At 40.0% G+C, this 21,343-nt stretch overlaps 1 protein-coding gene across 3 annotated transcripts in view; it reads left to right on the top strand.

Moving 5' to 3' along the window:
• The window catches only part of RBMS3 (RNA binding motif single stranded interacting protein 3), a 730,467-nt gene that overhangs the window by 649,800 nt on the left and 59,324 nt on the right, over positions 1-21,343 (top strand). For all 3 annotated transcript variants that reach the window (XM_052797551.1, XM_052797566.1, XM_052797557.1), the window contains 2 exons: positions 5,303-5,399; positions 8,036-8,086. In XM_052797551.1, coding sequence (XP_052653511.1) covers positions 5,303-5,399; positions 8,036-8,086 — 148 coding nt within the window. The remainder of the gene's footprint in view (positions 1-5,302; positions 5,400-8,035; positions 8,087-21,343) is intronic.

Below are 21,343 nucleotides of genomic sequence, written 5' to 3'. Positions count from 1 at the left end.
TCACAGCGAGGACAGTCTGGAAGTGAGCACAAAGATGCTGCTTGCAGCCCCCTTGTGTGGATGGTGTGCCCATACCCACCCTGTGGGTAAAATGCTGCATAATACTTTGGCAGTAAGGTGGACCAAGCTGTTAAGGTTTGCATGGAGCAATGTTACCCAAAGGTCTGTAAAACAAAGACCACCTTCAGGCCTGTTCGGTGCAGCGGTCAGGTTAAGTGGGTGTTGACCCTGCACACAGCTCAGGACTTGTTGATGTGCTGTGATAAGCATGAGTCGCTCAGTCCTTTGGGTGTCCACCAGCATGGAGCTTAGTGAACTGAGGCTGGAGACGGGAAATGTAAAGATGCCCAAACCAAGGTGAAGATTCAGGTGAGGTATGAATTACCACTAAAACTTAAAAAGAAAGATTGACTGCATATGCTGATGTCTGTTAGAATCCTTTATAGGGTTGATAGATGCATTTTGATGCATATAAGTTGCTAAGTCCACACAGGATTATATGGAGGATGGAAGCCTACTAGAGAGACATGTCTCTGCAGGTGTCATGGACTGGTGTTTAAAATTAAGAGGTGTGGATTATGTTAGGGTTTGGGTTGGGGCATAAGAAAACCTCAGGGAAGAATCTGGACTCTTGTATGTTGTCCAAATGAAAAGGTGGGTTCTCATTGCTCATGGTGTAGTACTATCACTTTTATTACTGCATAACTGTGTATTTGTCTTGAAAATCTATAGCAGGAATAAAACAAAAGAGAGTGTGAGAGAGACGTTCACTAAAAATAGCTAAGATTTTTTCCCCACAAAGGAATAGATAATTTTCTTCTCAGTCTATTACATTGTAAAGCTTGATTCTCCATTTCATTATATTGTTTTTATGCCCATGTAACTCTGTTTAAGCATCCAGTGGAGTTACATCAGCGTAAAACTGGTATAATGGAGTAGAGAATCTGGCCCATAGTGTACCATAGCATTGCAGTATGAGTTACTGAAGACGTGGTAACCACACAGTTGAGTAGATAAGCTCTTTTCCCCTGCCAATCTCTCTGTGCCTTTTTTGTTTTATAATCAGCCTTTTCTGAATTGCATTTACAAAGGTACTCAGGTTTTATTTTGGGGAGTAGTGTGCCCATTGTAATATGCTATTGATTTTTCTATTTGTGGTATTAATATTGTTTTAGTGGTTTAATGCACTCACACAAAGAACAAATAGAGCTCTTGTACTTGCACTGTAAGGATGCTCATTTTAAATGTTCCTGAGGCTTGAGTCCTCCTGGCCATTTGACTCAGATTGCGATGGGCTGTATCAGTTTAATATCTGATATCTGGGGGACTGTACTGCACATTTGCTGGCCAATGGGCTCAATATTCAGATAGGTCTTTTTCATCTCAAACATCTGACTGTGTGGCTTATTGCAACAGAAAATTGCTGCCTTGATAACGCCTGGTAATACTCTTACGTTATTTGAGCCCCAGGATACTATTTATGAATCTAACTTTTTCAGTACTGCCCGCAGGCACGAGGCATGAGCAAACGGTGTTTATTGCAGTGCAAACAGGATCTTGCTCTTGTGCAGATCCTGTGTGGAAGCTTGCACATTCCCCCATAGGATGGGAACCATATGGATTGTTTTTTCTGTTTTTTGGCAGGGAAGTAGTGACCAGACGCTACAGACAATGCAGTCCCAAATGCGGAGGGAGGGTTGATGTAGGAGGGGAGTATGTTATTTGTCTGTTAACCAACAGAAACTGTTCTTAAAGCATTGCCTGTGTGTGCCTGATGATGTACTGGGAGCATGGTTCTTTTTAACATCTCTTAAAAACATTTTCTTTTGAGCCCTTTATAAACCCCTCTTCAGGAGCATCCAGGCACATCTTTTTGCTTCCTAGTGATGAGTTTTCCCTGTGCTTATGGAATCTAGGCATGCTGAAAAGGTCTATTTTTAATACAAGGGCAATGTCTATTTTGCCTCACCCCTGCTGCCTGCCTTTCTACGCTTTTGCTTCTAGCATTGCAGTTGCAGCTGAGGAGCAGGGACACTGGCTCGAGCCTGCAAAAAACTGCATGGGCCAATATAAGGATGCAAACTGCATTTGCAGAAAATGCAGCTGCACCTTTTGGAGAACTTTCCTTAGAGCCCACAGGTCAACTACCACAAAGCTTACAGCTCTCAAAGTACCATACCAGATACTTTACATTTTAATGCCAGGAAACTTGGGGGCATAATTGAATATATCTAAAATGAGTCAAAGTCAGTATAATTCATCTCTCTTTCCACTCCTCTTTCTGATGTACATATTCTGATGACTGAGAATCCTGTATCCCCTTGGACTTACTTACAACATGCATCTTTCACCTCATTTCACCTCCCCCTGAGCCCAAAGGAAAAAAAAAAAGGGAAAACCTAAGATCAAATATGGCAAGGTCAACAGCTGCAGATCTTGTTGGGATGCTGTAGGGTTTACACCAGAACAGGCCACTCTTGCATGTTTGCTCCTCTTGTCTTTTGTTAGGTCCCCAGCATGTCACTTATGCCAATTACATATTAGGACATTAGCCTATTTGTATGTAAAGGGAATTTGCGGAGATGCCTCTGTGTCCCATAGGTGAGAGCATGTTGAGCCCTCTTTGTGAGCGGGTCCTGCCAGGGCAGTGCATGGCTCCAGCACTGTGGCAGGTTGATCATCTCACGCCTGGGGGGGCGGGGGGGGGGGGTGTCTGCTTGAGTCTGTCCTCAGCAAGGGCACTCCTATCCTCACCATACCACTGTACTTCATGCGTGGCAGAGATATCCTCATCCTTTTTTTAGATCCCTTTGGGCACAAGTGACACTGTGGCAGGAACACAAGCCTTTGGGTATAAGGGATTCCTGACTGCAAAATGTTTGACGTACAGCCTGTCACAGTGACTCAGATTGTTAAACTCTATTTATTATTATTAAAATTGAAATTTATAAACTAGATTTTCTCACATTGTCATCTGCTGCATCAGATTTCCTTCCTTTCTCTTCTTTGATGCTCTGGTGCATGAATTTACAAAATATAGCTGAGTCTCCTGATAGTATGTTTTATTTGATGCTTATTTGAGAGCATTCCAAACTGCGACAGATAAACGGTATTGGTAGGGCTGTTGGAAGGGCTGTATTTTTCACATTACCAGAGTTCATATTCCACAAGCTTATGTACTGTTCAGATAACTGCATCTCTAAGCTGAAACTGAAATAGTTAGCTGTCTGTCAAGTTCTTGGCTTAGCACACGTTTTCTGTAAATTTGGTAGTATTTGCTGGGATTTATTGAAGAGTTTATTCTAAAGAATCAGCACTACTTCCAAATGGAAAGTTGTTTCTCCCCTGCACTCGTCTTTGTCCGAGCAGTTCATATGCGGTATGAGCGCAGCATCAGTGCCAGGCTGATGGACAGAATGAGAACAGAATGAACAAAAATGTGTTGTTTTCTCAAAAGAGTTTGGTTTTTGTACTGTCCGTCAGTTTAAGAGGTTTGTATGTATTTCTATACATTATACATTTTACCCATAGAGTAAATTCTGTGAGTCTGCCATTGATTGTTTTCATTTGCTGCACGCAGCATTTCTTAGTTCATCCACTTAGCAACAGCATAGCCAAAGTGATTTCTGGTTAACCTTGATCTGAGAGAAGCCCCCTGTAACAGGACTTGGATAACATACGCATCATGCTAATGCCGTAGATGAACCCGGCTAGTGCTGTAAAAATCCTTTCCCCTGCAATGTTGTATGAACTTAATGTTTGATACAAGCAGTGGGATACAAATGCCTCAAAGTTCTCATAATAGGATATACATAAAATTGGGCAATGGCACAGTTTTAAAATAGTCTCTGTGAGAGCTTTGTAAGGGCAGATAAATGTTCCTAAAATAGCAATATATTTCTATTAAACAAAAAATCACTCAGACGCCACCTGCTGCTTTTGGCATTTTAAAATCTTACTTGGAATAGAGAGAACAAATGATTGCTTCTCTGTCTCCCTCTCCCCTCCTAACTTTGAATGTTTCCGCCCAACCTTCAAAGACAGCAGCCTGTTTTTCTGAGGCTATTGGTTGGATGAAGTCGGTAGTTATTTGAGCCTGCATCCAGAATGAATGCATCCAGTCTGAACTAGACTGATTAGTACTAAATCCAGGATGCCAGGGTGATCAGGAAATAGAGCACTTGTTTAAACACCAGTAATGATTTTTTTGTTGCATGGCTCTCATGGAAAGCTTCTGTTGATTGCCTCAGCGTGGGGAGAAAAAAAAAACCATAAAAAGACAGGGAGTGTAATCTGCTTCACTGTTACAGAGAGAGCATATGTGCAAAGTCTTGTGTTACTTGTAAGACTGGTGCATGCTATATGAGAAGGATCTGCATGGGGTTTAAATTGGACAAGAGAACACTGCACAGGAGTGTTTCTCTCTCTCGGAGTCCAAAATATCAACATTTTGACAGCTGTAAGACCACAAACATTCTTTTTTTAAGCAACTTTATTCTTCTGGCTTACAGTTAAAACTGAAAAAAGGGCAAATGGAAAAATCTTTACAAGCACACACATATTACGTACTTACACAATCCACACTAGTAGTGATGTTTTCCAAGTGATAATTTTATCAATTATCATTAACCCACAGGGAAGGAGAAGGTATATAACATTTATTAGCATCAAGCAAGAGATAGTGCAACTTTTGTTCATAGCATGCACCAGTGGAAATAAACACAACTAAATGTGAGATTTTCAGTGCTGCCTGGGGCATTTAAACTCATAATTCCTGATACATTTCACCAGAAGGTGGGTTTTTTGCTCTCTGCCTAGATGAATATGAAAATTTCAACCAGAGTTTTTGTAGCCATCCCTTAATGAAATAATTCAGGCATGTATGTGGAATGTGTTATTCTCAGCACTGAAGCATTAAGATCTGAAAAGAAAACAGTACCGCATGTAAAAATGAAATCAGTAATATTGTCTTTGATATCGCCTAAGAAATTTCTTTTCACTAGCTAGCACTCTGGAAAATCAGCTGTCTTTGCATTTCAGATAATTACTTCTTGTACCGCGAAGTTCTATATTTGTGCTAGTTGAAGTGAAAGAAATATGCTTTGTGTAAATATTCCTCCTCCTTTCCATTTTCAAGATCTGTTCAGTGGAGCCATCACATCTTCTGTATTGTGGTTTTGGAAATAGATGGACATAATTACCTGTGTAGACTCTTTTTGTCTTTGCCCAGGAGGCAGTGAATTAGTTAGAGCCTAGCAGACGAAAGGTTCAAAAAAATCTCGCTTTTGTTCTTTGTTTGCAGATTTTATTCCTCACCGTACAGTATTCCAACAAACCGCATGATTCCACAGACATCAATCACACCATTCATTGCTGCTTCCCCTGTCTCTACATATCAGGTACGTCAGATTTGCGCTTGTCTACTATGTTCCCCAGTTAATTAAGTCTTGGATGTGGATGAAGGCAGAGCGTATACCACAGAAAATTGTGTGAGTGCTTGCATTCTTGAGTCACACTTTAAATAAAAGGCTTTCTAGTAGTATTTAGGTATCATTTGGTGTAGGGTTTTAAGTGTTTCTTGCATTTTTTACACTAGCAATGAAAGCAACCATGATTTTTTATTTCAATCAGCTTCTCTAGTAAGCAGCATTTTGCTTCATTTCCAGTTGACAACAGCAGAAGCTTATCATTCTTATTAAAATGTTTTGTCATTTTGGCTCCACTTCATTAGCCAGAAGTTTTTTTTAAATGCATTTTTTTATAATTTATGTTGACTGCATTGTATTTTGACCTTTTGACCTCAGCAGTATTTGCTCCAGTAACAGCATCCTTTAAAAGCACTCATTTTTATCCAATAATCCCTGACAAAGCAAGTTACTTGAGGATAACTGTCCTCATATCCTTCTTTAGTCTCCCACACGTTTTGTCGTTCAGAATTTCTCTTTTCAGCATATCCCTCACAGATCTCCACTGGGAAATTATTGCTGTGCTCTGGCTTTCTGAGATGGAAGTCAAAATCAGGTTGTATAGTTTTATTATTAGCCATTCTCTGGGAACATATCACTTCACTCTGAAGCTGGTCATTGGCTATATACTTTCCCATTTCAGTTATTTCTGTCCTATAGCATCAGTGCCCTTCCAATCCTGACTCCTACCTGAGATAAGCTACCAAAACTTGCAAAGCTGCATGGTGGGTTGTTCTTACTGTTAGGGTTGGTTTGTTGCCGGGGGCAGGGGGGGGAGATGGTATACTACTGCTTACAGGTAATTCTGGGAGGTTGTGCTTACACTTATTGTGTTTCAAACTTGATTTTCAAAGGTAAATTATTCTTGTAATTTTCTTCGACTTTTGTGTTATTTAATTTTAGATGGCTGTGTAACATTTGCCAAACAGAAGTTGTTTTGGCGAGATAAACGCAGTAAATTTCGGTAAATGGCAACACCAAAGAAATGTCAGTGCCAGAGACATATGAGTGCAGCTCCCGTGTGCTTTTCTCAGTAGCAAAGCTGGCTTAAGAGTCATACCTTCTCCCTCTTATTCAGGCCACTGAATTCAGGCCACCCAGGCACTTATTCCCACCACTGCTCCACAGTTCATAGTTGCTCCCTCCTCCCATCCTGACTTGAACCATTGCATCGGTTCATGGTTTGATGCATTTGCACCAAAACCATTGATTTTTTTTTTTTTTTTAACCCATGTCATTCTCCACAGATAGTTTGCAGTGTAAGCTGAATAGTTTGCAGTGTAAGCCCAAAGGCGTTTGCCCTGGCACAGAGGAGGAACTGCAAGAGTGGGAGCAATCAACAGCAGCAAGCTGTGGCAGCTCTAATATATTTTAACTAGTAGGGTTTCACAATAGAAAATTTTGTAGTAGAGGTGTGTTTGCATGTGTGTGCACTGGTTTTGGTTCTAAAGATGTTTCACTAAGCTTGCTTTTCAACAAAAAAATCTACTTTGATAAACTTCAACAAGTGTTGAAGCACACAGTTATACAATTAATTCTCATCACTTGCTTCATTTACAAAATCACAGGGCATCTGGAGAATCAGGACCTTGTAGCTTTCTCCTAGTCATCCCTGCTCATGCTCAGTCTGAGATGCCACATGCCCAACTCTGTGAGCTTGGGGATAGCTAGTGAGGTGCCCACTGATGGCTGTAGCACAGCTATATTTTTTGTGTACTTCCACTGTGTTGTGGTTCCCAGACTGATGCAAAAGGAAACTAGGGTACACAGTTCTTGGGGTTGAGTCTGAGTTATGATAGCATGTGGGCCATTCACACTTGGCACAAGAAGGAGTTATGGCTCAGCAATGCCACCACAAATGCGCAAGCACTCTGTAATGCATTTAATTGTCAGTAAAATTGGTGTATCCATGGAATCTGTTACATGTCAGTCATAAGGCAGAACAACAAAGACTTTGGTGAGGCATATAGAGTTCTGGTGGGAATGGACCCCACAATGCCCCAGGTAAGAGCTGATCCTGGGGGGCAGGGACATCTTAAGCCAGCATTGCCATGGAAGCTTTCAGTTAGAATAAGCTTCAAAAACTCTGAATTAGATCTGCAGTTCTTGCTGAAAACAGAATAAATCATTTTGGGATCTCTGAAAATGTTATACCTTTGAAAGTTCATACAGATACTTTTGAAAATAAACTTTGAACATTTTATGTCTCCTGCACTGTCGGTTGGATGACATGTTCATGATTATATTGATGGATGAAAGCAAACAATACAAATGAAAAAATAGGACAACATGGAATATTGAAGACTGCTTTATGAGATAAAATGGAGTGGATCATAGAAGTGGTACAATTGCTTAGACTTCTGACTTTGGTAGAAAACATTATCAAATGAAATTTGAAAGCTTTTTCCTTTGTGAATAACTTTATGAAGCATAAGTGAATTTTGTGTTGAGTTACATGACTTAAGTCTTTTGCCAAAATTAGCTCCATAGCTGTAATAGAATATTTTCAAGTAAATCTTTGAGTTCTGTTTTAAAATTTTCTGTGCTAATTGAAAGTATTTGATATGCAGGTCCAGAGTACTTCATGGATGCCTCATCCGCCATATGTTATGCAACCAACAGTAAGTGGATACTTGCTTATATCCAGCTAAAAGTGCTTACACTGTAGCCTCGCTGTGCTTGTCAGCCACATTGAAGTCCTAGGTCATGCAAGAGCAGCCAGCTGCTCCCTTTGACAAGAGCCCTCCTAAAGATTCTGCTTCTTTAAGGAGCACCATTTGATTTAGGAAAAAGGAGAGGATGGGTGATATGTTATCTAATTGCATTGATTGTAAGAGAATAACAAGCTCTAAGGCGTTGCTTCTGAAGCTTTTCTTCAGGGACTGCAAGATAACTGCATTACTGCATGCTTTGAATTGTCAGGATCAACACGTTACCCCTCCCTTATACGCTTATCCATCAAAAAAGTCCTTTGTAGTTGTATATGCTTTAAAGGATCCTCAATGCCTCAGCAATGCATTTCAGGTACTGGAAAAGGGTAAAGCACCACTGTCTTACAGAGTCTCTGCCAAATCTAAATCTGCTTTATGATTTGACCAGTTAACTCTTTTTTTTTTTTCTTGAGTCAATTGTCATCTTTCACCAACTTATAACTACTACTTAAAGCCGCATTACACTTCTACCAACATTCATTAGAAGCAGTGCAGTATGTTTACCTCACAGAAAAGTTTTGACACGCTTTGCCTAAATATTAGTGATATTCCAGAAGGAAACAACATACTGAATCCCACTGTGTACAGATTGCTTTAGTTTCATTTCCTACCTTTGATCAATTTCTCAGGTATGGATCCACTTAACAGTGTCATTAATCAGAATTCAAATGTATACTCCACATAAGCATCAATAGATTGATTTTATATCAGGAGGGTAACATTAAAATTGAGGTGTATAGTTTAGGATTGTTTGTTATTCACATTTGTGTTCAATTATTCTGACTTCATAACAGAGTAACCTCTGGTGGGAGTTAGCTATACAACAACATGGATATAATTACACTACATACCTGTTTAGTAGCACAGGGGTAATTCATCCCTCAACTCTTTGGAGACACGTTCTTCAGTTTTCTCTCACCAGGCAATGGCCATAGTGTGGGACTGACTGTCTCCTGGAAGACCAGTTCCTACTGCTGCAGTGCTGCACCTCTCTCCAGACCCTGGTGGCAGTTTCCATCTCAATGGAGTAAAGCTACCGCTGTGTTCCTTGTAAGGAGATGAGTGGTATCAAACAAACTCAGAGTTAAAATCAACCCTGTATTCCAATATTTGGATTTAATTGCAGACCACAAGAAATCTAAGGCGTGTGTATATGATGAGTTATCAGACTTGTGGAAGCCAAAGGATCTCTGATCCTTGCAGAAAGATTCCCTTTCTAAAAGGAAAACCTAAGCACTTTACCAATCCCAGTTTTTGTGTATATGTGTGTGTGAGTTTTATTTGACAATGTTCAGCAAAGCATTTTTCTGCAGTACTAGAAGAGGTCTTTTGGTGTGGTAGTTGGATGTATTTACCCCTTGGTAAAGGGCTGTGAAGAGAAAAATAACTTTTACAGTGAGTGGCACCCTCAATATGCCAAGTTAAATTTGTGTTCATTGCGAGCCAGAGAGTTGTGTCAACGAAAGAATGTGTGCTTGTAGGTGGAAAAGCAGAGGGACAGTGGATAAGTGGTGTAACATTTCAGTTCCAGTGTCATTCCCATTGTGGGTTACCTCCATGTGTTGTCTGTAACAATCCCAGTCTCTTCACTGAAAGATTTTTCCCATGTGTTTCCCAAGATTATGTTCTTAAACAAATGGACATGAGGCATTTAGTACTGAAGAAGTATAAAAGGAAAAAGGCAGAACTACCATTCCCCAGGTTTCATTCAGAGATGAATTCTTTATTAAAAATGTCTGAAAAGTTGTCAGAGAATTACTACACAGAGGACTCAAGAGGCATCAGAATTAATGTCCTGTTTTGAAAGAAAATAAAGCATCTGTGTCCATTGTAAGTTTGCTGTAGTTTCATGCCTAACGATAGACTCTATTCTAGGCAGCTCCATAGCTTAAAAAAAAATGAAGAAAACATTACAATAAAGTTGGCAGAATTTAAGACGTGAGCTTTGGTAACCCTGTGAGCTGATAAAACTGGGAACTTTCTAATTTGGTTAGCTTTTTATTTCTTCTTGTAACTTAGTTTGCCACGTTATTATCTAAATTGCCACTGCTTTACTTCATAATATTTTATGAGATGATTGATCGTGGCACGTGATGTCCCACTGGAAACCGGTGCAGATAAATATTACGTTCCCCTTGCCCCAGGAAGGAGAATATTTTGTTAAGCCTCTATTATTCTTTGTGAGTAGAGATGAACTCATACAGAAAGCACAGTTTGAATTGCTCAAATGCTGGTGGTTAATTCTTTGTTTTGATTATAAGTATCCACTAAATCATGTTACTGGATGATTAGCTTTTCATTTCCGACAGAAAGTCCTACTTCATATTTATGTATAATTTAACAGTGCGTAGTGTCCCTCATGACAGAAAAATAGGCAGGACCATGCTGTAGAGGAGACAAAGGAGGTTTTTCATTAAGGGTGCTGTGCACAGACCAGACAGTTTTCTCCCAGGCTGGCAAGCTTGCTGACAGGAGGGAAGAGCTGTGCCCCACAGCACTACCACCCTCTCTCTGCCTGTCTCTTCTCTGCCTGCCCATCTCATCTCCTTTGCCACCTGCCTGCCCGCTCATTTAAGTACCATACTCTTTCTTCAGTGATATCCCCTGTTGCAGGTTGGCCTGCCAGACATGTTGCTCATTTATTTCCCTTTATATATTGATTTCAGCCACATATTCCTGATGTGTGCATTCTGTATCTGTTTACTTGGTGGATTAAAAAAAAACCACTATAGTAAAATATTGTATCTCCAATTCCTTCTGTAACTTTTTAACTACAACCAGATAAACCTCTGACCCTAACAAATAACAGTAACATATATATTAACTGGAAAATATTTGCATATATTGCTTTCCATCCCCCAACCTTGTTTATCTTCTTAATTTTGTGATCTCCTTAAAAGCAGGTAACAACCAAAATGACATTCTATGAGAAAAAAACAGTCAGAATTTGTTTTTCTTGATGGGAGAGAGTCAGATGGGTAGTCAAGGACTCTGCAGGTATATCATAATTTACTCATGATTGTCCCTGTAACTTTTAACCTTGATATCGTAAGTTGATGCCAAGGAGCAACCGCAAATACAATTTTAAAAGGGTTTTTATTTTTTGTTATCAGTGATTTTTGCTAGCCTTGTACTAAGAGCCATTGAAAATTAGTATCAAATAGGTTGCATTGCTATTTCAGAATAAATAGTATTAAAAATATTCTTCTGCTGGCATAGTAGGGTCACATGTAAAAACCTCTCACACTTTTGTGCTTGCACAATATTTAGGGTTTTGGAAACCAGGATTCCTGAATCATGCGAACATGATGAAAAATTTACCTTGAGGCTAATGTGTGACTCGGACACTTTTGAAAAATGTACCCTTTGTAAACAGAGCCTTCACCACTTTTTGACTGTATTGACTGCACTGTGTCTGAGTAAGAACGCCTCAAATTTGCCAGTTTTGTTGCTTTGCCATGTGCCCTGGTCACTCTCACTAGCTGTAATGGAAGACAAGCTCCAGAAGAGTTATGGCAGTGTGGGTTTGGATTTATACTGGCATAACATTTAATGCACTGATGCAGTCTGGGCTCTGTTTAGTTAACTATAGCTTTCAAAGTACAGTGCTCACTCATCCCTACTTGAAACAAGTCTTGTATTTCATTACTGCCTCAGGATAAGGATAGATGGATAGCGATGACAGAATCAAAACATAAATGGGATAAGAGTTATTCTGGGGATTTATAACATTTGCCATATTAGTGTGTTTTTCCTGTAGTCCCCAAAGGCTGTCTGATGGTTCAGGGAAAACTTTGAAAAACATGTTGTTTAAAGTCAATTCACATATAGATAATTTCATTTTTATTAACAATTACATTTGTGTAGAACTTTTTTGATTCAAATCTTTATTATAAATCATACATGTACTCTTCCTCTGTAAAGGCAATTTTTTTTAGTGAACCGACAGAAATGCTCTGCCCTAATACTGTATGTGCACACTGGTTTTACACTTACGCTCTTTTATTTGCAAGTAAGGCTGTGTGACCATAGGTAATCACTGGCTATGCGCAGATAGATGTTCTTGTCAGTCTGGAATAGTTTCTGCATAATAGCTGCAGAAGGAATATGTCAGTGGCAGCGTGAAGGGTACAAGCAGAGCAGCATATGGAAAAACCTACTATTGATAATGATAAAGTGCACTGGGTACAACTTCTCTTCTGGACGATTCTCAAGCCCTTACAGCCCTTTTAGAAAGGTCAAAGTCTTAACAAACACCCTTGTTATTTTTTTCTGTCTTCCTTCCTCTGGCCCATGGCTGAATGTAATCTGTCTGTCTTTAAAAGCAACAACAAAAACGTTTCTTATTTCATAAGCAGTGTAAACCCCCTACTTTGGTGAGAAGCGAGGCTGAGTGAGGGCTCCAGATTCTTGCCTTTTGATTGTTGTGCATGAATGTAGCATAAAAAGTACAAACTGTCCAACTGAAATATATCAGTTTTCATTTTCTCACTAGCAACTCTGTTATTTTGGATAATATCCAAAATACCACAGCAGTTTCAGTGTTTGGATTCCTACGCTCTCAAACAAAGAAGTTCCTTGTGCTCCGTTCAGTGTCCCTTTCCCGAAACGGCTTTCTCTACCTCCTGTTTGTTGCTCTACCTTTTTAGCAAATAGAGCCGGGAGTCCATCTTGCATTTGCCTGTTTGAGTGTAAGGGAACAAAATTATGTCCTCTGCAGACAGTTGAGTCCTGCCTCCGAGATGAAATGTGAGAGTTCGGCTAGCTGGTATGAAAAGTAAACAGGAAATAATCCCTAGAAATTGGAATCTCCAGCTAGTCTTTTAACTTTTAGCTGTGTATTTTTAAGAGATCCTTTGAACATGAACTTAGTTGAACTTTTAAGGCTAAAGAGTTTAGAGGTTGAAATAACTAACCAAATACCAATGCCAAAGTTCTGCTGAACAATTTTAATTCGTGTTTCCCGAGGCAGAAAATCAAGGACTGCCAACTCTATAACTCTGATAATCAAGACAGTAATTGGCAATGTTCCTTTGGGACAGGCAGGCTTGCATGAGGTCATTTCTGCCTGCCTCTCACCCAGCACCCGCCGTATATAGGTGTTGTCTCAGTGCTACTAAATGGGTAATTTCAGACTCAGATGAGCATGCCCTTACCAACCCTCTTTAGTGCCAGGTGCTGTTGTGTTGAGGAGAGTACCCAGGACAGAAAAGCAGTGCCCAAGCTCAACCAACTCACACCTCTTAAAGGAAACAGGTGTAAATTATTCACTCAAGTTGCATCTCATACTCAGGTGTAGGGGTTTGTACGTTTGCTTATACAGCTCTTCTGGAATCATATCAAACTATTGCTGCGGTCATTTGTTCTGCTGTTGTAGAAATTAATATGAATTAATATGAATGGAAGAAAAAGATATATCCAAATTAGATTTCCAACCCTTTTTGACACTCTGCTAGAGCCCCCTAGTGAAACTGGACATTTTTTGTGATGGCAGCAAGACACACCACATATGGATTCACTTAGAAAACATGGATGGGAGAACCACAAGCGTTTCCAGTAGACAAGCCCTTGCATTTGAGGAACTTGTGCTTTGCTGGTTTAACCTAAAAAGGCTTAGGAGTTCTAGTAAAATTTTCTCTTCTTTCAAATATTCTACAGATAGTGTGAATACTAAATGGATAAACCATCAGTCTAAGATTTTTTTAAAGACATTTACATTAGCGGAAAAAACATATATATATATTTAATACAAATCTATAAACGTAAATGGAAAAGATATTTGGAAGAGAAGGCGGCTGACACTAAATTTGAAAGGTACCCCAGAGGTTTTGAAGCCAGGAAATTCTGGTTGAGGTTATGGAATATTGATTTCTTTTTAACAGAAAAGATGCAACCTTAACCGTCAACCTTCATTGTCAAGAAAAATCTTAACACAACAGCTGTTTAAAAGCAGTAAGTTTTATCAAAGGGGGCTATTTTTTTAAAAGATAGTTATTAATCAATAGATATTAGAGTACCTTCTGTGGAATAATGTAGTGCATTTTTTGAAAAATTAATCTCTTAATTTTGTACAAAGGCTGCAGTCTGTTTTAACTTTTCCAACTTCATGTGCATCAACTAAGACTGAAAATCACTAATACTTTATTTATTTCATATAATATATGTAACATCTCTGGTTGCATGTAGATTTGCATTTACATCAAGTTTTAAATGTATAGCAAGTCAAAAACCTGAACATGAACTCTAAGGTTCATATGTCATGTTTGCCATTTTGAGCAAAAAATCCTCACTGGTTGAGTACTGGTCAAGTTAGTTACTGTCCAGGTGGTAGATTAATAAGTAGGCAGAATGTGATAGGATCAGGAGAGAGCGATGGACTGCATAAGCACATGGTATTAATTATAGGCCAACAGTTAGATTAATGAGTGTGCAGAAAGTAATGGGCTCAGCAGAGTGGTGAATTAGGTAAGCATGTGATATAAATTTGTCAGATGATTTCTCAGTTTAGCTCACCATCAAATATTTTGCCACGTGTATTGCATATTTGTGCCGTAAACTAGAGAGGCATGTGATACGTGTATATTACAGCCCTCTCGAATTTATCCTCCATCATGGACCATCTCTTATTTTTTGCCTGGTAATGTCCATTGTCTTGCAGTTGATGCCAATATTATCCACAGCTCTGCAGTGAGAGCTCTGCTGTGCTGGCTTAAGCAAGTCAGACGATATGCATGTAGTAAGTGGGACACAAGCCTGCTCGCAACACAGGTGGTTGTATAGTGCAATTGCCAAACATGCAAGTTCTGTGAGGGTGGAAAGGAAAGGCAACAATTTTCATCTGCCACGGGCAGCAAAAAGCTTTGAATAAGCTCTGTGCTCTGGGAGCAGAGAGATTTCACGCTAGTTGATGACAAGGCTGGGTATGATCTACCGTAGGTGCCTGCTGCACACAGTGTTGGGTCACTTTGCCATGATGGAGGTGTGGTTCTCATTTCCATAGTGCAGTTAAGGATATAGGATGTTGCTGCAGGACACTTCTCCAGCAGAAAGGGACCTGGATCTCCTTTTGGCTTCCCAAAGCCCATCCCTGCACTGCAGAAAATCAGCATTTCCATTACAGATGAGGCGCTGGGCAGCTTTGGAGAAGGGCACAGCCCTGTGAACCCAGAAGGGCGTTATTGAGGAACAGCTGTGTTACACAACTAGAGTAATGCAGGGGCAGCACTGTAACTATGATGACTCCAAAATAAGAATTAAAAAGACTGGCACAACCTGTCAAAGTTGTAAATGTGAATTCCTGCCATTGAAGCATCAAGTCAAGTTTCAGGCTATTGACAAGATGTCCTTTTATATACAGCTGAGTAGGAAGGGAGTTATGTAAGAATCAAGGTATAAACTGCAAAGTTAATTATTGTATTATTATTTTTTAAAATATGGTATTCATATAGGGCTTTGTCCCAGAGGATTCAACTGTTATTGGGAGCAAATTCCAAATGGAAATCATGCATACTTTTTCAGCTATAAATATAATTCATAGCTTTATTCATCCTTGCTGGAGCTCCTTTTTGACCTGAGCCTGCCTTTTCTGCACACTGGTTTCAAAGGATGCACATAGGCTTAGGAGCACTTAGTGACAGATACATTTTCTTCTGCCATGGATCTGTTGTGTGACCTTGGAGAAAAGATCTTTCTTCTCAGCCTCAGTTTCTCATTTGTCTTCTTTTTAATCCCATCTATTTAGATTATGAAACTGTGATACCACTAAATGGCTTTTACTAGATGTTTGTGAAAAGTCTGGTGGAACAAGGGCCTATCTTGACTGATGCCTCTAAACACAGCCTCACAATGATGCTATTAATGTTTAGGGTTTTCCTGTTAAATATTAAAACAAGCCTGTCCTAGCTGCGAAGGGAAATATTGGAACTGATTTTTACCCATATAAATCAAGTGTTAACTTCGCTTAAGAAAATTGAATTGCATAGGTGTGAAACAGTGAGAAAAAGAAGAGAATCATGCCTGCAGCAATAAGTTGATGAAGGAGACTCTGGCACTTTGCTAATCCTTAGAACAAAAGCACTTCCATAAATTACCATTATGTTATGCAAGTGTATTCAAGGACCAATTTACATAAGTAGGAGAAACTAGCTAATCTATATATTACTTATGATTACATCATGATTTATCTAGTGCAGGAGTTGTGTAAAAATTATAATAATGTACTCTAAGGACTTAGTGACCAGTTTATAAGACTCAGGATTCCTGCTCTATCCAGGAACCATGCTATATATAATCCCTTCCAAAACCTGATTAAATAGTTTGATTTTTTGCGTATTGATAATCCTATAGGGAGGCTTGTTTCGGAACACCTTTGCTCTGAGGCTTAGCCCTGCATTTTTAATTTCCAACCTAAAGGTACTCCTATTCATTTTACATCCAACTGTTCTCAGCCAAACATTCTCCCCTACCTTCAGTAACTCTTCTCCCTTCTGGATGTTCACCACATTAATTTATAGACAAAAATCTTACCTGCATCTTCATTTTCTAGGCTAACTATGTCAACATCACTATGCATTTGCAGTAACTTAGGGATTTTGTACCTCTGGCTGCAACAGTGACCCTTCTTTGGATCTGTTCCACTTTGAATTCATTTTTCTGGGACAGCCGATGCAACCTTTTGTACAATAGCATTAATACTTCCTTCTCTTCGCTGGGAGTAATTTGCTGTATTGTAAAATAACATATTTTTTCCCTTGTGCACATGACCTTGGTAATGCAGTCATCCTGTAATTCACTGATCTATCTAGGTTTTCTCCTTCTTCCAGGTTTCCAGCCAATGCTCCTACATTATAAAGGAAACCACATATTAGCCTAGTTGTCTTCATGAATTTGAGCCTTGCTCTATTTAATCCAGTCCTTCCTGTATAGTAGTTCAGTCTGCCACTTTACTGAATGTGCCTTACAACTTCATAACTTCCCCTAATCTTGTTATTCAAGGGCATTATTAAAAATATTGGATGAGAGCAATCCTGATGGAGATTTTAGTGACCCTCCTCCTGAAGCAGTATAGCTTGTCTTTTAGCACAACCTGTTGTCATTTCCTCTTTAGTTAATTCTTTATCAGCCCCAAAGTTTAGTAATTTCTGGTGTAGCACTGCCTGAAATATTTTATTGACCTTCAGAGAGCTTAGATCTGCTGCATGTCCTTTGTCTAGAAAATAGGTCATTTATTTTAAAAAATGAGGTTACCTAGCTCTGTCTTTGGTTTATCTATGTTCTATCTTCATTAATATCCTTTAGCCCTGGTCACTGGACCTGTGCTTATGTGTGCCAGCTCTTCCATTGCTCTGCAGTAGAGATGATCCAGTCTTGGTTCCTCATTTCACTTTCACCTGCACCTTGAGTTCAGTGACTTCTCTGGGTTTTTCATCTCCTTTGACTGTACTCATTCCTCTGCCCAAACTCTCATTCTCAGAAAGCTGCCTCTGCTGTCTGATGGCTCATGGGGGAAACTGAGGCAGTGGCCTTATCCTGTTGGGGCTACTTCTGAAGTACCTTTAATGTGTACCCCATCCTCACTGCATGGGGAGCCCAGCTCTGGGTTCTGTCCTTGTTTTTCATTTATCTGTGTGAGAAACCTTTTGTTAGGTGTTTGAATATCATTTGCAGTCTCAGATGGGCTTTCAGCAAATCTTATTTCTGGCCTCTAGATGTAGCTTTTTTTGTCTTTTTTTTTTTCCTTCTGTGTTCATTCCTGATATACTTATTGAGGTGTCTGAGTAAGTGGCTGACTAATTAACACCTCCTCAGCTGTTACTGGTGAAGCATTTTAATAACATAATTATTTTTAAATTATTTTTGCAGAGACGGTGCTAACAGGGTTTTTTTATATCAATGTATAAATGTACACTGTAATTTGACATCCAGGAAGTTAGAAACGTCCAAGATATCATAAGTAATAGCTTATTATTGAATGTAGTCAGGTCTAACAGTATTTGCCATTCACTTTTTACTCTATTAGATAAAATGGTTTCTTTTCAGTTCTAATGTCTTTATAAAGAATGTAATATTGACCTAAGCTTTGCAGTACAGAGGCAAATCTAGAACAAATCATGTGTATCTTTCCTAAACTGATTTCAGTCCCACTGAGGTGGAGTGGTTGCTTAATTACAGTTTTCAGGTTGTGACCTCGTGGCCTTGTTTTCCTCTCAAACTGGTGTACGTTAGGAATAAATCTATTCTAAGTCCATGCATTCAACAGTGTGTGCCAAAAAGCTTCTTGTTATGACTCAGTGGTATCTGCAAGACTGTTGAGAGCATGGTTTCAACCTCTTTCTTGCATGATTGCAAAAACAAATAGTGAAATATAATAGTATAAACACTGAACATTCTTTGACTGTTTCATAGTGGATTGATGAAGAATAAGTTGTGTAACACAGTGACAGACAACAGAGTCTGAAGAATTTTGAAGGAGTGCCGAGTTGTTATTTAGTGAAACCACTGAATGGTTATTTTTTAGACTACCTGCCAAAGAGAGATGCACTTCCAGCAGGGTAGGTTTTCTTACCAAATGGCCTATTGTTAAAAGGAAGGTGAAAATTAGGGGTTGAAATTTCACTTCTAACCGTGATTTAAATGCACTTTGTTATTTCTTTTTTCCTGACTACAGCCTTGAGCGTACCTAGTTAAAGGATGAACAGCTTTCCTACTCCATGCCTTTTAAATAAGTTTTCTGGGAGGTTTTGTAATGTCGCTGCAGGCCTTGTTGCCCAGGAGAGCCCCTCTCTCTAACATCCATCCCAAATCCCAGGTGTAGCCCTTCACCACTGTGCTTTTCAGAGCAAGCAATCGAGTGGAAGTTACCTTTTCTCTACACACCAGAAACCACACACACATCCCAAAGCAGGAAGATATTTGGGTTCCTCATCAGGTGTCTAATTCTGCCTCCTAAAAAGCTGTATAACTCAGAGAGAAAAAACATGTGCAGAGTCCTTATCCAGGGCTCGGTCCAGGATAACTTGGATGATTTCTTCAGCTCCAAGCTGAGGGTCACAGGGTTGACACCCTGCTACTGATCTCCATGGTGGGACAAGAGGGTTGGATATGATTCACACAGCAAACAGCCTGCTTTCAAACAGCCTTTGTACTTTTCCAGTACGGCAATCTGTAAATCATTATGCAACCCTTCTTTGCCCAATCCACACAGGATGTGAGTCTGTGTCAGCTCCCAGCTTGATAGCCTTCCTCTTTAGCACGATCAATAAAAAAAACTCCTGCTTGCAGCTTTGGAAATTACTAGTCTATCGCCTGCCTCTAGCCAAGACAGTGGGCGTCAAATTCACAGATGTCCCACATCTGATGGGGTTGAGGCTCGAGGCATATTTTCCATTGGCAGGTAGGGGGAGAGACCTGCCCTTGTAAAGCTGGTCCATCCACACTGCCGCAACTGCTCCTGGCTAACCACGGGTTCCAGTGGGCCAGGAGCACCAGCAGTGTTTTGGGAAAAGTGCAATTGTACGCACTCCACCACTGAGATTTCTTCCTGCTGTCAGGCCATGTCATTTCTGTGGAAAGGAGAGTATTGCTCTAGGTGTACTTTTTTTAAATGTGGATGAAGTGTTTGATGAAATGAGCATTTCCTGGTGCTTGTCACAGGTCTTACTTCAGGGAGATGAGGGGGTGGACATTTGTCAGGAGCAGTTTGAGTGTTTCTGATAGGCAGATGCAGCGCCCTTTCTCCTTGATTCGTGTCTGTGAAAGTAGCAAAGCTGTATTAGCTCCCTCACTAACTCCTGCTCCAAGTTCAGCAAGCAAAGCCACTCATCATGACAGCTAAAGCTGTGACAGGCCACATCTTCCCCCAGGAGCAGCACGGGAATAACAAGAATTTGAAGGGAAATACCTGTGCAATTCCCCTCGTTTCGTGCTGCCTTCTACAGACAGTAACACCCAGTTCACGTCTTCAACCTCCACTTGATAGCCAATTTTATAACATTTCAGCCTAAGTCTTCACAGATGTTCGACACCTTGGGCACATTGGTTTTAACGGGAGGTGACTATAGAGCCAATTTTAGGCAGTTGCTTAGGGCAGGGTGATGGGGGGAAAATGGTCTTTGAAAGGTAGTCTTGGTACTGTTGCTGCTGCCAAGAGAGAGTTGGGGCTTAGTGCCGATATTTGGACTCACAACAGCAAGCCTACCTTCAATCCGTGCCAATGTTCATAGTAAAGGCAGGTGTGACTTTCCTGGAGTGGCTCCCAGAACCTCCATACTAATTTTGCCCTTTCCCTTGTTTTGCCTCCACTTTCCAAGGTAGCAAAGCCTTTTATCCCATTTATCCTTGGGTGACAAAGTTCAGGTTTGGCTATAACACTGAGAAATCTTTTGCTGGGACTGCACAGATGATGTGCACATCTTCGAGATTCTGGGCTTTGTACTTCAGTGGATAGTAACCACAGATGTTTCCACAGGGATAATACAAAGAGATCAATGTATGTCACTGCCATCCATTCAGAAAAAAAGCGTTGGAGGTGTTTGTGCTATAAAGCTGGGTGAGGTCATTGTAAAGATTTTGGAATAGAGCTTGAGGAGTTTCAAGTACCATAATCTAAGAGAACTTCCTTGCATGGGGACTGGATGTTCAGCTATGTTCATTTGCCATTCTTCCTGGAGTTTTACATGCCATTCAAATCTGTATTCCAGATAAAAATCAGTGATACAGGTCATGACTTGGAAAGTGTGGGCTATGGTGACTAGCCATGATCTGTTTGTGGTGATATCTGCTTGCCTCCCCAACATGCAATGTATTTGAATCCTCTCTGAGCCTCTTTTCATCATTTGTTCAACAGACAAGTAAAGGAGTAAGTAGGAGCATGCTGTGAGTGCTGTTGTGTCAAGTGAAGTATGAGACTGAGTCTTGCTCTCTCCTTTCATCTTCTTGGCCGAGCTGGGACAATATGTAACCGGGTATTATGCCATATTTATTCTTCTTCCCATAGAAGAAAAGGCTATCTTAACTCTCTTGTGCTGGTAAAATTCTTATGGATAAATACAAGTGACACAACTCTTTGAAGTTAATAATCCCAATATCCAGTATAAGTCATAGGCATGTCACAGGCATTGCTTTTGTATGTTATATGTGCTAAAGGACAATAGTTTTGCTCAAATGTGG

The sequence above is a fragment of the Harpia harpyja genome, chromosome 1 (genome assembly GCF_026419915.1).
Source record: "Harpia harpyja isolate bHarHar1 chromosome 1, bHarHar1 primary haplotype, whole genome shotgun sequence".
Taxonomy (NCBI): Eukaryota; Metazoa; Chordata; class Aves; order Accipitriformes; family Accipitridae; genus Harpia; species Harpia harpyja.
This window is presented reverse-complemented; position numbering and strand designations above follow the sequence as displayed.